The 17,262-nt window shown below is 42.8% G+C and overlaps 1 protein-coding gene across 8 annotated transcripts in view; it reads right to left on the minus strand.

Annotated features, from left to right (window-relative positions):
- Window positions 1-17,262, minus strand: part of LOC126272688 (hemicentin-1-like) — a 1,027,565-nt gene that overhangs the window by 33,765 nt on the left and 976,538 nt on the right. For all 8 annotated transcript variants that reach the window (XM_049975713.1, XM_049975709.1, XM_049975711.1 and 5 more), the window contains one exon: window positions 4,893-4,976. In XM_049975713.1, the coding sequence (XP_049831670.1) occupies window positions 4,900-4,976 (77 nt within the window). In that variant the 3' untranslated portion in view covers window positions 4,893-4,899. The remainder of the gene's footprint in view (window positions 1-4,892; window positions 4,977-17,262) is intronic.

Below are 17,262 nucleotides of genomic sequence, written 5' to 3' on the forward strand. Positions count from 1 at the left end.
GGTTCCCGAGTTCGATTCCCGGCGGGGTCAGGGATTTTCTCTGCCTCGTGAAGACTGGGTGTTGTGTGATGTCCTTAGGTTAGTTAGGTTTAAGTAGTTCTCAGTTCTAGGGGACTGATGACCAAAGATGTTAAGCCCCATAGTGCTCAGAGCCATTAGAACCATTTATTTGTCCCCTCTGGACTTTTTTGTGTCGGGGGAGATGCGCAACCTTGTTTATGGAAGTAGTGTTGCATCAGAAGAGGATCTGGTTGCCCGAATAGTAGCAGCAGCAGGAACAATTCAAGATACTCGTGGGGTTTTTGCCCGTGTCAGATAGAACATGATCCGACTGGTAACCTTTGTTTACATTTCAATGGAGCCATTTTCCAAAATCTATTGTAACTCAAATTGGGTTGTGTGAATGTGTTGTCTCTTGGTCGTAAAAAAAGAAAATGGAAAAGTGTTTGTTGGTTTCATTAATTTGCGGCTAGAGTAATCTTCCTCATAGGGAAAAATGGCATTAGGGAAAAATATTTGTATTGATGTTCCCTACAACCTCCCAGAGTTTGTCGGTTTAAATACTTTTCACGCTGTAGATCTTGCACTTTTCTGACACCTACCTGAGGTCACTTCTGATGAAAATGTTTATGAAAGTCGTGCCATACAGCAGGATTCGCCTCATATATGCGAACAAATCAGCATAATTACCAGGAACCGATTTCTAGGCAACGCAGTACTATAATAGCGCGCCAACAACTGCCTTTCACAAGAGGTGTGAAACCGGCCAAAGGTGTTTATTTCCCCTTTAAATAACTTTTTTGACGTTATTTACAAATTTAATGTACAGATCTCCGGCAAATACAGCACACAATTGGTGTCATAGTGAGCAAGGATTGAACACTTTCAGATTGCAATTTATAATTCTCGATACGTCTTTTCACAGTTTTTTTTATTTCCTGTTTTTGATTTTATTTTTATTTTGGCGATGTTTCCCTCTGACTGTTGTCAGGTATCTGTCGTCTTAAAAAAGAAGACAAAATTCATCGTACACCTCCTAATATCGCGTCGAACCTCCTTCTTCCCAGCGTAGTGCAACAATTCGACGTGACATGGGCTCAAAAAGTAGGGGAAGTCCCCTAATAAAGTAAGAGCCGCGCTGCCTCTATAGCCGCCCATAATTAAGGAACTGTTGCTGGTCCCATGTCCCATAAATGTACGATGGGGTTCACGTCGGGCGATCTGGGAGGCCAAATAATACTCTAGAATCATCCAGAGTGTTCTTCAAACCAGTCGCGAACAAATATGGCCTTGTGACATACCGCACTGTCAACCACAAAACTGCTATCGTTGATCGGGAACATGAAGTCCATGAATGGCTGCTAATGTTCTCCAGGCAGCCGAACATAACCGTTCCGGGTCAGTGATGGTACCAGTTGGACGACATGATTAATTGCATTCCATGTGAATACAGCACACACCATTAGAGAGCCACCACTAGTTCGCACAGTGCCCTGCTGATAACTTGGGTCCATTGTTTCGTGTGGTCTGAGCCACACTCGAACCACACCATCAGCTCTTACAAGCTGAAAGTGGAACTCACCTGACTAGGCCACGGTTTTCCAGTCGCCTGGGTCCAGCCTAGATGGTCACGAGCCCAGGAGAGAAGCTGCAGGTAACTTCGTGCTGTTAGCAAACCCACTCCCGTCGGTATTCTGCTGCCATACCCCATTAACCCCAAATTTCGCCTCACTGTCCTAACGGATACATTCGTCGTAGGCCCACATTGGTTTCTGCGCACTGTTTCTTATCTATTAGCACAGAAAACTGTACGGAAACGCCACTAGTCTCAGTCGTTATATTAGGACCGGCAGCCTCTGCGTTGTTCCTGGTGAGAGTTAATGCCTGATATTTGTTATTTTCGGGACACTCCTGGCACTGTGGATTTCGGAATATTGAATTCTCTAACGATTTCCGAAATTGAATGTCTCATTCATCTAGCTGCAATTACCATTCCTCGTTCCCAGTCGCGCTGCCATAATCACGTCGGAAATATCTTCACATCATTCATGTGAGTGGCAATGACAGCTCCGCCAATGCACTGTCCTTGTATACCTCAGGTGCGCGATACTCCTGGCATCTGTATATGTGCACATCTCTGTCCCAAGACCTATGTCACCACAGTGTACGTTCGTGTAGTTACAACAATAAACTTCGGCGAAATAATATCGAAATGGAGTTTTCAAATTAATAACGCCTGAAACCTATGGCCGAAATAAGGAAAACAACGCCAAAATAAAAAAAAGACAAAATAACGACATACAAAGACGCTTGAATCCCCCATTTATGAGGCTCACGGAAGTTTTGCTACATCAACAGCTCAATTGAATTAACAGTGACATAAATGCAATATAAAAAGAAAGTAAATGAACTACCACTAAGGTGGTTCAAATCTCCGTCCGTCCATACTGAATTATGTTTTCCGAAATTTTGAAAAATCACTTCACGCAAATGCCCAGATCGTTCTTTTAAAAGAATACGGCCGATTTCGTTCTCTGCCCTTGCAGCAATCCGAGCTTGCTCTCCGTCTCTAATGACCGTAATCTTCATTATTTCCTCTCCCTTAACGAATCCTCGGACGAGAGGATCTTGGACTGTTAAAGGAAACAAGCTATGTTATTATGATAGGAAGTATCTCGGGAGCCGTTGACTGTTTATGGAAACCGCGTAAAACCTGAAAGTGGAAGGCGAGACAGTGTTGAGAGCCACCGCCATTTTGGATGTCAGTCCATTGTCGTAACAGTGCTTCACTCCGCTTGGTTAACTGAAGACATGCAGTGTAAAACAGCAAACATCAACTTTAGGCCTAGAGTGCGTGTATGAAAAACTAAATAGCCAAAATGTTTAGAAAGACACCTCTATGTGAGTACGGTGAGTTAACTGCTCAATTTCTTCATGACACACACCACAGCAGATTTTGGACTTAAAATACATGAAGGATTTCGTAATACAACTTTTTTACTATAATGCTTTCACGAATATACGCATGTTTTGCTGCGATATTACCCGACGTTTCTGCCTGTACTGAAAGCCACAGTCAACAGGGTTCCCATATCTCTGAAGCCTTTGGTCGCATATAGCAATGGAATGTCTGACGAGGAACTGGTTGAGAAAACACAGGTATTTAAATAAGAAAAGCAACCCAATGGGTGAAACTGGGTTTTTATGGGTTTTATTTGCTTTCCAGGATTTTTTCTTATTGACGATAGCCGGCCGCTGTGGTCTAGCGGTTCTAGGCGCTCAGTCCGGAACTGCACGACTGCTACGGTCGCAGATTCGAATCCTGCCTCGGGCATGGATGTGTGTGATGTATTTAGGTTAGTTAGGTTTAAGTAGTTCTAACTTCTAGGGGACTGATGTCCTCATATGTTAAATCCCATAGTGGTCAGAGCCATTTGCACCATTTTTATTGACGATAAACTAGTACACTTTAAATTGTTATGATTAATCTATTCAACAGAGCAGCTCATTCTTATAGCTCCTCTACTAGTCTCTCTCTTCTTGGCCTACCAGCACTGCATGCATTTGCCGGGATGGTTCCTCTGAAACGGCACGGCCGACTTCCTTCCCCATCCTTCCCTAATCCGATGAGACCGATGACCACGTTGTCTGGTCTCCTTCCCCAAACCAACCAACTGCATGCATTTGAGGAATCTTCCCCACCTACAGATTTGTTTGGTCAAAATTGAGGATTTAGGAAAGAAGATACCCAAGAAATTAATTAATATCTAAAAATTTCTGCACGCTACCACGTAGTAGTAAATCGTAATTTAGATTCATTGCGATTCTACAAAAAGTTCATTTTTTCCTGGAAGTGTAAATGTCACTTAGGCGTAATTTTTATTTTTCAAGAAAAGTTAAAACACAATATACATAAAATAAATTCTTTTAACAGTAAATAGTTGTGTTCAACATATATTACTGCTCTTTTTTAATTTGTAAATGGGTAACAGTGTAACATTTTGTATGTTAATAACGTTTTCATAATTAAATCTATTAGAATTTTATTGTTTTTGAATTTTTAGACTTTTAAAGGCTTTATTCATACCGTTTATAAACTCCCCCTCATGATGACCTCAACTCTCTATGAACTTATCCTCACACTGACCTCATATATTTTATGAACAATGCACACTGATCTCACAGTCTTCTTCGACTCCTCCTCATACCCTTTATGAACTAATCCTGACACAGGTTTAATACCCCTTATATACTCCTCGATACACAGACCGAATATATGTTATGAATTCCTCCTCACGCTGACCTCACATACTACATGAACTCCTCCTTACTCTGACCTTATACTCTTCACGAACTACTCGTGACACTGGCCCGAAGCAGTTATGAACTCCTTGTCACAATGAATACCCTTTTTGAACTGCTCCTCACACCGACCTCACATCCTTCATGATCTCCTCCTCACACTGGTCTAATATCTTTCACTTATTTCTTGTCACACCAACCTAATACCATTTTCGGTCTTCTTCTCACTCTTTCTCACATTGATCTCAGATCTATTACGAACTCCTCCTCACACTGACCCAATACGCTTTATACAATTCTAGTTGCACTGGCACAGTTCCATTTTTAATACTCTCCACACTCACATCATATCATTTATGAGCTCCACCTCACACTTACATCATACGATTTATGTGCACCTCTTCACTTGTTCACGTGTTCATTATGAACTACTCCTCATTCTGATCTCATTCCCATTATAAACTGCTTCTCACACTGTCATTGTCCCCATTATGAACTCACCCTCAAACTGGCCTTGTCTTTTCCTCATACTGACCTCGTCCTCACACTGACGTTTCTTTAACTCATACTGACCTCTTTCTCATACTGACCTCTTTCTCATAACGTGGAGGCGAGCAAGGGCGGCAGCAGGAGCACCAGCCAGGTCAGAACGCAGCTCCTCGGCGCCAGAGATCCTACAACAAACACAAGCAAAAACGGCACTCATTAAGGCATTCCAAGTCTGAACCACAGTGCTAAAAGCAGCCACATAAAACCAATGCATTAGCATATTTTTGTCATAATAATTTTTACAATTCATCGATTATACTGTCTGTACTGTTAAGCAGTTTCCTGGTTTCAATGTAAAATCATCACTTTGTACCCATCTGTCATTCTGTCCGACTGTTCAAAACCATTTTTCTCGGGTATGGTGTACGTATAACTTTTGTTACGTATTAAGAAATACCTTCCCTTGGCGGCGTAAAAAAGTAAAGCTTCTAAGTCAACGCAATCAAAAGAAACTCTCATTAACATCACACATTTTGATATTTGCAAACTCACTCACGAAAACCTGTAGGGCACTTCCCTTTGATCTAGAATCATAAAAATGGCAAGAAGCAAGGTTTCACAGTACAACCGAAGGAAAAAAATTCTAAAATGCTTAATTGGTAACGATACCACAAGGAAAAATGTTGTCATTTATTACCTATCTATTCGCCTCTTAATATCGCTTATTCTCCGGAACGGGTAGATGTATGAAGTTGAAATTCATGTCATATAATCAGTTCTATAGTCCTTTGGGGATGCAAAAATATTAAGCCAATGGAATCGAAAGATATGGCCATTTATGTCACATATTTTGGCACTCGCAAACTCACTAATGTTAGCCTGTAGGGCACTTCCTTTTGACATAGAATAATGCAATTTCGCTAGAAGAAAGGTTTCACAGTTCAAGTAAAGGAAAAAGTTTTAAAAATGTTAGTTTGTAGCTAAACCACTCCAAAAGTTTTTCTTTTTTTAATTATTATCCGACTTCGATCTTGAAATTGAGACATTAAGTGTTGGAATCCCTGCGACCGATATCCTGCCAGAATCGATGTCAATAACGGAGAAAATCGTGGCAATCCTCGCTTCCTCGACCAGATGAACTATATCCGTCTGTCTGTCTGTCCGACTGTTCAAAACCCTTTTTCTCGAGTACGGTTTACGTATAAGTTGAAACTTATGTCACGTATTAAGGAGTACTTTCCCTTGGCGAAGTAAACAAATGAAGCTTCTAAGTCAATGCAATCAAAAAAACTGTCATTTACATCACACATTTTCGACGCTTTACCTTCTTTGCAGATTTAGTGTACATAGTTTAGTACAGCATAACTTGTTTTGCGAGCAGGTGAAACCTTCAGTTTATCGGATTATCGACAAGCACAAATTCCCAAGATCTAAAGCGTGTGGTGTTCGCAAATGTCATTCAAATCTCCCCAAATTTGTTCCATCACCTTTATCATCTTGTTGTGTGTGTGGTACAAGCAAAATGGATTTAACCCTGTCATCGGAAACATTAAATCGATTTTTATGGTGATTTACGTTCATACATTTTCACTCCAGCCTGATGGTGTCTCATTGTATCGTACAATCTCTCAACGAAATCGCGCAATAAAGGAAATGAACAAGTGCCCATGGACTAGTATAACTATTGCATAGTGAACTTCCTTTGTTAACAAAGTTGTTTATCATTGGTGACTTCACTCTTCCGCAGCCACTTCTGAAAAAATACGTGATAGACAACTAAACAACATAACTTGTGATCTGTAAAATGGCATACGACTATGTTGCCCGCATCGGCAGTAACATGTAGGAAATGACATCGTTAGCTCTCCGCTTCTCCAGCGATAAGCAGTGCCTCTGCTTAGCGTTGAAGCTTGGCGCCTATCATGAGAAAGTTAAGCCTCTTTGATATGCAATTATTCTCTGTGGAAGAGCCTGGAAAACTTCTGTAATATCCTCTCAAGATCCTCTTCAGAGAGGCGGGGAAGGGTTAGGTGGCCGCACTGTATACGAGACAAAAGCACAGAATCCGAAACATTAAATAATTGCAAGAGGGTAAAGGAAAAAGATATTATCTTCAAAGAGAAGCTACACTGTGAGAGAATGTGAACATACATTGCTCGTTAGAAGTGGATTACAGTTATGAGTCACAGTTTCTGTACGCATTCTGTACACATTTCCCTCAGATACAAAAGCCTGTAAAAATTTGCAAATTAAGTGACTACATTCACCAAGGCAAGAAAATTTGACTTAGTAAATTATTTGTAATTTTTAGCCTTAGTAACGATATTACAGGTATTTTAATGACATATTAGTAAGATCTCATACTGATTTTAGCTAAACTATCTCATAACAGCCAAGATCTTCCTGTTTGTTCCAACGGATGAACGCCGAACATCTGATTCATTATCCTGCATGTGGATAAGTAATATTAATATCTTCAACGTAAAAAGAGCACGATCGTTAGACCAAAATTTACAGAGATGGAGCAAGGGTATTGAAGATCTAAAGGTACGTCGACAATAAGATCAATACTTTAGGTTAAACAAGGGACGAGGGGTGTTGGGAAACGTCCTCTGCTTTTCCATAGATATGAAAACATGGAATTATTGAGACTCTCATCAATGAATATTCTGCCTTATTTGTAAATATGAAAACTATTATAGATAATAAAAGGTCGATGACAGGTTTTGGAGATAATTTGCTTGACCAACAGGACACATCATGTTTTCGCTGAAGGGTACGCACTTGCGACTGCGTTTTACTCTGAGGTAAAGTGGTTCGAATCCTGGTGATGGATGAAATTTTCACTGCCTCACGGGCAACGGGAGGAGAAGTGGTGACATTAAATTCCTCATCACCGGTCCTTGTGCCGAAGTCCTGGATTTAATTCCAAATCTCTCTCAAGTGTCTCACAGAATGTGGATATGTGACGCTGTTATGGTTATCCACCCGCCGGATTGGGCTTTAAGCTCGGCGACCACCATGGAGCTATTCGATAGATAAAACCTACGTGCTGGTACCTGGATTCACTTTCTATCTTGTAGTATCATTATCATCAACTTGGTCGTCGTCGTCATCATAAGACACAAACATAACACTACATTTTACACCCAACCATTACGTTCATATGCACAGCTCATAGGTATTCGCGAGGAAAGGTGACAATGTGCGCCCACGATAGGCTGCTCATCCCACCCATGGGACGTCCCAGCCAACAATTCCATACAGTATGTATATTTTTCACCACTAAAACAATCAAAATTAATTTTTCGCATCAAAGAAGTTTTATACAACTCTCCGATTCCAACCAGACACTTACTAACACGAGTTGTAAGGTATTATACATTATTTTCAAAGGTTCCTTTCCTCAGCTCCACTCAAAGAAAGCAAACCAATTGTCGTCAGAACATCGATTTCGGCTCACAATGGCTAGGTCTGATTAAAACAGAAGAAACTTCGTATAGTCTGCATACGGTCATGCCAAAAGGCTTCGGCATAAAATGTGGCCTGAAGCCTCACCCGATTGCTCCCGACTCTGTGACGCCCGGAGCAACACCAGTGTGCCTCTTCAGACGCGGCCCAGATCATCACCGTACTCAACGACGATGGTCATCCACGGAAAAGCAGTTTTGTTATCCATCGTTGAACACATTGCGACGCCATTCATCAGCAGTTCATGTGTTCTGATCATGGCGCCACTCCAAGGGCATCCCTTCGTGTTGTGGTGTTAACGGCACCCTACACATGGGTCGGTTATTCCATAGTCCATCTACTGCTAGTCTCTGTCCAATGGTGCGGGATGACACAAAATATTTCAGTGAGTCCATTGTTTGTTCTCGGATGACAGGTGAAGATGTGAAGGTGTTACGATGAGCTTGGTGCACAGTATGGCGATCATCTCTTAAGCTGGTCACAAATGGTCCACATGAACCTTGATGAAGATCATTCCTGTCCTCTCGCTCCCATGCACTTCAACATCAGACCACTGTCACATCCGAATGGCCCAAAAATCTTTATATTAGTGATTCGACTAACCGCCCCTTTCAAACTCAGTCGGAAGCTGATAACTGTGTCTCACACAAGTGCGCTGCATCTCCGTGTCTTTCACAGCGACTCCACAAGGATTTTCGTAGTTCACACAGTAGTGGCTGTTCTACGAGCGACAGAGAATTGTAACTCTAATTATTTACATACTGGCCAATAGTGTTTACATGTACGAAGTGACATTGACATCTGATCATGTCTTCTGGGAGCTTCACATTTTTTGACAGGCTGTGTAGCTGCAAATGATTACGTTTGGAGTTATGACCAGTATTTAATTTCATTTTTAATTGTGGTATCACACGTCGATTCCACCCCCTAGTGGCGTATCACAGTAGTGGACGGAATGGCAAAGTTCCATTCAATGGCTATAGTGATTATGCAGTATCCCGTGGAACCAATGGAGCACGCTCTTTCAACCATGCCTCCAGCGGCTCTGGACCCGAGTGTGCCCTGCCGCCGCGATATACAGAGTGAGCACAAAGTCTTGTCCTGATTATAAAAATTTATAACAGAATAACCCTTTGAGACAATAAGTTACATTTGATGCGGTAACATAGGTTAGTATTAATAGTTTTTTTTAAGACCACTTATGTTAGTAAACCTCAACGTGTGCTCCCTTGGTAGCTCGGAGAATGACGATTTGGTATTCCAGTTCCCGCCAGGTGTTTCGTAACACACGTTCTGTCACAGTACCCACAGCAGCTTGTATCCTAGCCTTCAGTTCGTAGACGTCAGCAACTGGTGTGACGAACACTCTGTCATTGATACAGCCCTAGAAAAACAAGTCAATGAGGGTAATGTCTGGAGAGCGGATCGGTGGATTGGAAGGAACGGTCCAACACCCTGGCCACCCTACTCTCCAGACATTACGCCCCTTGACCATTTTTTCTGGCGTCGTATCAGGGATAGAGTCTTCGTCACACCAGTTGCCGTCGTCTACGAACTGAAGGCTAGGATACAAGCTGCTGTGGGTACTGTGATAGAACGCGTGCTACGAAACACCTGGCGGGAACTGGAATACCGCCTCGACATTCTCCGAGCTACCAAGGGAGCACACGTTGAGGTTTACTACCGTAAGTGGTCTTAAAAAAACTAGCAACACTAACCCATGTAACGGCATCAAATGTAAATTATTATGTCAAACGGTTATTCTGTAATAAATTGTTATAATCAGGGCAAGACTTTGTGCTCATCCTGTAGGATGGACAGCGGTAGCAACTCAGCTCACGTACTCTTGGAGCTACTATGCTACTACACCTTCGTTCGCGTTTCTTCCTAGTGACATCGACAGCTAGATTCTATTTCTTATGTCGTAACTTGTACTGAGTCTTCGTATGTTTGGAGAAATACAACTTAAGTAAATATTCTGTTTGCATTGCTACTTCTTCTCCTGTGTTGATCCATTACTGATCCATCACGGCCGCGGGGCAGTACCCGGTGAAATATTTACCAAAGGAAAATTACCGAAGGGCCGTATGTTTTCAGAATTTATTTTTTGTAGACGACCAATTTTGAGATCTCACAAATGCTATCAGCAGACCCCTACGCACTTTATGCATGTGTAGACAGTCAGGTACATCGATACTTGCAACACTGGAGCCATCATTGTCTGGATTCCGTGAATAGTTTTTGAATAGGAAGAAGAATCCTCTAATGTTGGAATACTCCATTAGTAGTGTAGCGCTTGACATAGTCACGTCGAATAAGTATTTGGGCGTAACATTGCAGATCGATATGAAGTGGGACAAGCATGTAATGGCAGTTGTGGGGAAGGTGGATAGTCGTCTTCGGTTCATTGGTAGAATTTTGGGAAGATGTGGATCATCTGTAAAGGAGACCGCTTATAAAACAGTAATACGACCTATACTTGAGTACTTCTCGAGCGTTTTGAATCCCTATCAGGTCGGATTGCGGGAGGACATAGAAGCAATTCAGAGGCGGGCTGCTAGATTTGTTACTGGCAGGTTTGATCATCACGCGAGTGTTACGGAAATGCTTCAGGAACTCGGGTGGCAGTCTCTGGAGGAAAGGAGGCGTTCTTTTCGTGAATCGCTAATGAGGAAATTTAGAGAACAAGCATTTGAGGCTGACTGCACTACAGTTTTACTGTCGTCAACTTATATTTCGCAGAAAGACCACAAAGATAAGATAGGAGAGATTAGGGCTCGTACAGAGGCATATAGGCAGTCATTTGTTCCTCGTACTGTTTGGGAGTGGAACAAGGAGAGAAGATGCTAGTGGTGATACGAGGCACCCTCCGTCACGTACCGTATGGTGGATTGTATGTATATGTAGATGTAGAGTGTTTACTTCGAAGACTTGGCAACAACGAGTTCACGAAATCCAGTCATTTATGGCTCTACTTATGCAAGTATTGATATATTTAATTGCCTGTACATGGAGCGCATAGGGGCCTGAAGATGGCATTGATATGCCGAAACTAATATGCTAGAGGAAACAAATTCTGAAAACATAAGGATGTTTGGTGAATTATGTCTGGTAAAAATTTCTGCTCCTGTCTGGCGTTCCTACGACGACAGTTGCCACTTCTCCTTATGTTGTTTGCGAAGTCGTAACAACATTCAACCTGAAGATGATCTGTTTTTTGACCGAATCTTTGAGAAAAAAAAACTGGCATACAGGCACTGTGCCAAATCACGATTTTTTTAAAGTTATCGATCGTTAACTGACGTACTAGGATAAAAGTACGCACAAAACAATATAGAAACGCACTTGAAATACGTCCATACTGGAAATCGGAAGAGTGAATAAATTTCGGCAAAGGGCGCTCGCTGCAGCAGCGGCCTGATGACGGTTTCGGGTTGCACGGACCTCGACTGGCAGCCGCTTTTGGAAGTTGCCGCCGACTGTAAACGCCGAATTCCGCCCGGCGTCAGGTGGCCCGCGCGTTACTTAGCGACGGCGAACTCTGCGCCATCGCAACGCCGGCGGGCCGCTTACTCGCTGGCGGGAAAGCAATTTTGCCGTATTTCAGCGGCCGACTCGGGCGATAATTTACACAGTAAACAGCGTCGGCCGGCCGGTTAGCATTCAGCGCGGGCGACGCGGCGCAGCTCTGCCCGGAATACAAACGCGGCCGCCCGCCCTGTTTGCAATCAGCATAACTCTTTTAATTCTGGCCAGTCTCTCTCTCTCTATCTCTCTCTTTCTCTCTCTGTCTCTCTCTCCTGCGAACTGTGCCAAATCGGGCCGATGGCGGCGGCTGCGTTAGTAGCCTCCAGATAATCGGACCGACGCATTCTCTTTGCACGAGTGACCAAAGTGTATGGCCAACGGTGGAAAATCCCTCGGCCCTAATTACAGAAGGCCCCCCACGGGTTCGATAGGTCCTATGGTAAAACAAAGGAAAAATAACGATAATCACCATAACGTAATCTCTATTACTTGCAAAACACATTCAGCAAATTCGTGTTTTTTGTTTGTTTTTATCTCTTTTTTTAGTTGGAGAACGACGAAGTGTTCAAAGCATTGGCGTTTCCATAAAAGAGTGCAAAACTTTAACAGGACATAAAGATGCTCCACTGAACAGTTTGAGATTAGGAACCTAGGGTCGTAGAAGCGAGGTGAAGCAGACAACAGGAATAAAATGACATTGGCGTGATCTTTTTATTTACATTAGTTTACTGCAAAAGCCATCACCAACAGAATGAACGTACCATTTGCACTGATCTTTCGAAATGTGCTGAAACTGACGGCTATCAACCTCAATCCAAGCATGACATCGGCACCCTGACAAATAGCCCTGGCGTGTTTCGAACCACATCACAGGCAGTTACAATGGCAGCTAATACCGTCTCGGTATCCACTGGGATCTTATACACAAGTGGTTTTAGACATCCCCATAGCAAATAATCAAGTGGATTCAGGTCAGATGACCTCGAAGGCCATGAAATAGGACCTCCCCCTCCAATCCACGGACCAGGATGTATTGTACACGTATTGCTCCATCGTATTGTACTGTACGTCTGTGAATAGCATCGAGTAATGAACGTCTGTCGTTGATTCATAGAACGTTCTGTCATGGTACAATGTAAATACGATACAACAGAGCCACCTTACGGCAAGAAAAGTAAACAGAACCTGCATCGTGACTTCGTGGTAATCAGGCACCCTCCTTGTTTCCTTGCAGGAAATAAAGGATGTACACGTAAATAAAGAGCAGCGGATGTGTAAGCTTGTATGCATGTTATTTGTTAATAAGCGCCGGCCGCGGTGGTCTAGCGGTTCTAGGCGCTCAGTCCGGAACCGCGCAACTGCTACGGTCGCAGGTTCGAGTCCTGCCTCGGGCATGGATGTGTGTGATCCTTAGGTTAGTTAGGTTTAAGTAGTTCTAAGTTCTAGTGGACTGGTGACCATAGATGTTAAGTCCCATAGTGCTCAGAGCCATTTGAACCATTTTTTTTGTTAATAAGTTGGAAAACGGGACTGCTAGATAAACCGGTAAAAAAGTTTAAATCCATATCTCTTTAAGCTGGCTTCTCCGCACCCAGGTTCCTTACCTCCAGTTATTCTCTGCGTTTTGTTACATTTTCGCACGCTCTTGCAGAAACGCCCTGCATTCTACGATTTGGATCATTACGTATTCCAGGCCTATCCTAACAACCTTCTGCGAGCTGAAACATCCTGGATGCAATCCTTCCTAGCGCTTCTAGAGCAGTGGCGATTGGGGCTAAAGGTTTAGAAGGAAGAGAACAATCAAGATCGCAGCCAAACGCCGCTAGAGTTGGGCAGATGCCTTGTCACACACTAAGCAGTTTGCCGAGGGTAACACTTGCGTTAAATTAAATTTAGGTTTTGCATTCGGAGAACTATGGAGTCTACACAAAAATAAAAATTGGAAAAGCCACTCGTTCAGTGCCGAAGTCGAATACCATTACTTTTAACATTCTTTAAAGGCCAAGGAAAGGGCCTAGTATGCCATCTCTCTGTTATGATCTGAACTAACGTTTATTGGAACGTCTTTATAACACCAGCCACAAAGACAATAAGAAGCACTTTCTGACAAACGATTGTGAATCCTGGCTGAACTGCAGGTAGCCATTAGGGAACAAAACTGAGCTAAGTGCAGGTGGAATGGTGACAAAATCTCTTCTTGTTGATGGCGTGTTTCCGCGGTCTCCTGCAAAGCCACCAAGACGCAACACAGCACCGCTACGCGGGTCATCGCTCCAACTTAGCAAGCGCAGGCCGAAGTCAGTCTCACTTTGGCTGACCTTCAGGAGGCCTTGACATTTACGGACCTTCTGCTGCATCCACCGAATAATTTTCCTTATCCAATTCAAGGCCACATCGCTAGACCAATAGCTAACTCCTAGTCATCCGCTACACGGGTATAACTGTCCTCACTTGGTGAGCAGCAGGCAGTTTCGTCTCCACCAAGAGAAGCAGAATAACGACAGCACCAGCCAGCCACCCGAATTCGACGTTGCCCTTGTCACCTGCGATCAGTGTACATCCTGACCCGCAGTGCCGGGCGTTGGACTCTGATGCTAGAACCCCTTGCACTGCTCATGAGAAGAGGCTGTAATTTCCTGCATTTTCTGCCTACTTTCCATGTCTAAGAAGATAACCTCTCATTTGCCAGAGAACTTTTCAGCAGATAATGTTATGCGAGAAATTTATTCGTGTTTTTTTCCAAGAACATTAAGCTGTGAAAGTAGTTATTCCTTTATTTATTTCTCGTATTTGCTCTGAAATGCTAACGGATTGCAGAACTTTAATTTTTGAACGTGAACTGATTATGTCAACAAATTTATTTTTGAGTGTAATCACTGACTTACTGGTAAAGTGCCCCAAACCGGGACACTGCAGTTGACGTCACAAATTCCAGAGTTCCGTAAGTGTTTATTGCAAGGGGACTACCGTTTAGTAACAGATGTGGCGGACGTTACCAAACAAAAATTAATCCTGTGAACAAATCAGCTTCGTGTTCATAACATGAAATATTTCCGCTAACTCAATTAAGTCATTTGTGTACCAGACAGGAGTGAATACGTTCAGTTATTAATACATACCGTCAAGAGTTCTAAAAGAAATTGCAAGAAAATGCACGATTGAAGATGGGTTTTGAATTACTTTTTCTGACCATTTTCCCTTTTCGTTGCAAATATACCTCATTACTTCCGACCTGTTTTGATAAATGCGCAGTGGAGCAGCCAGCTCAGCGACCGACGTGTCCAGTCTACGAATTTTAAAGCTTTTATAAAAATATTCCCTTAAGAGCAATATCCTCGACTACACAGACAAGCCTCAGCGTTGTTTCAGAGTCTGCCTCAAACAATGTTCGTCAACTTCTTTTCTCTGCATGAACATTTTCTCTTCTCTTATTAAACTGACGATGTCCCGCCAACGTTCGAATTTAACAGATTATAATTTGCATACCTCAACTCTTTGGCTGTGCAACAAACCATAGGTACAGAATTATTACATGTTCTAAAACCGAAATGTGTGTAAGTTTATTAACATCACAGTGTAATGTTAAATGTATGTATGTAGCTCATGACAGTAACACTAGACAATGTATTTATTTAATCGAGTAGTAAAAGTAATTCCTTTGGCACGTGATAAATGCCTGCTTATAGAAGTATGCTCCAAAATTCATCTCTCAGAGGTAGCTGCACTGTGTCACTCCCACAGCTGTTCACATAAGTGCAGTGGTGGGAGAAGGCGGAGCACTGACCAGAACTGGACTGCACTCGTGGAGAGCGAGAGCACTGCGAGAGCGTAAATGTTTGCCAGGTTCGACCTCTTCTATCGCTTTGTAATGGAAGCATAACTTTAAAAGAATAAAACATACGTTCATAGGATATGTTGGTATAGCGCAAGTGTCTGACAATATATAATGGTCCAGTATGTTCGAAGTACCCGAAAAATGGTCATAAGCTACATCTACATACATATTCCGCAAGTAACCGTACGGTGCATGGTGGAGGGTACAATGTAGGACCACACGTTATGTTTTTCTGTTCCACTCGCTAGTACAGACAGGGAAAAACGATAATCTGTTTGTCCCCGTACCTGTCTTATCCTCGCGCGCCTTACGTGAAATTATCTTTTGACACACTAGAATAATTCTGCAGGTTTTCTCAAGCGTCAGTTCCTGAAATGTCCTCAATAGTGTCTCGCGAAAAGAACGCCGTCTTCACTGCAGGGATTCCCATCTGTGTTCACACATGATCCCCGCATTACTTGCGTGCTGATCGAACTAACAGCTAATAAATGTGTCAGCACGTCTCTCAGTTGATTCGATGACTTCCTTAAATGTGACCTGGTGGAGATTCCAAACACTCGAGCAGTACTCATGTGTTCCATACGCCGTCTCCTTTACAGATGAGCTACACTTTCCCAAAATATTCCCAATAAAATGAGTTTGATCTTTCGCCAGTTCCTGAAGTTTCGTCAATAGTGCCTCGCGAAAAGAACGTCGTCTTCAGTACAGGGATTTCTATTTGAGTTCACATAAGATCCTTAGTTACTTGCGTGCTGATCGAACCAATAGCTAACTAATCTGTCAGCACTTGTCGTGCTCGCTCTTTATGTCCTTCTGTTAGGCGGCGAGGAGCCCAGCGTGCACACACGAAATGGTGGACGAGTGTTTCAGTTCCACCAACAATAACGTCCAGTTGAGCTGCGAAGTGATTCATTGTGATGTGTCGATCACGTCGAATGAGAATGGCCGCACTTTCCAACACTGAAGGAGTCACAGCTCGGACATACTTGCTCCACCTTCTTTAGATGACGACAGGCGCCCTGTCCATCGACTCATTGTGCTTTTGTTCAGTAAAAAGTCTCCAAAGACACTTCTCAAGCGCCCATGTACATCTGCGATGCTTTGGTTTACCGACAAAAGAAAATGACAGCTGTCTGCTTAGTACGCACCTTTCTTAAACCATTTTGAAGGCTACGTATATTGCCCCCTACCATCGAAACTTCATGAAAGTGTACGGGCTGAGGCGGGAATATACCCTGATGTCCCACAACAAACTCTTCATTTTCTCAGTAAAGACGTGTTGCTTTACTTTTTTAAGGCTCCTCGTAGTTCATAATTATGATACGACGAGTGTATAATACATGTTTTGTTATCTGTTTCATATGTAATTGGAATTTGGAGTGACATCTCGTTGCAATGATGGCAGATACGGTCAGCTACAGACGAGGCAATGTCTGGCTAGAAAAGCAGTAAACAGCCAACGCAGCTCCCGAGAACAGAGTAGCTTTATCATAATCTGTGTGAATCTATGAAATAATAACATAAACATCGCCGTTTTGGCCGCAGGTGGGCCAATTCGACCCGACCGACCGCCATGTCAACCATCACCCAATGGCGTCATGTTGATGCGGTGTAGAGGGATAAGGATCAGAACTTTG

Source organism: Schistocerca gregaria, chromosome 5, assembly GCF_023897955.1.
Source record: "Schistocerca gregaria isolate iqSchGreg1 chromosome 5, iqSchGreg1.2, whole genome shotgun sequence".
NCBI lineage: Eukaryota > Metazoa > Arthropoda > Insecta > Orthoptera > Acrididae > Schistocerca > Schistocerca gregaria.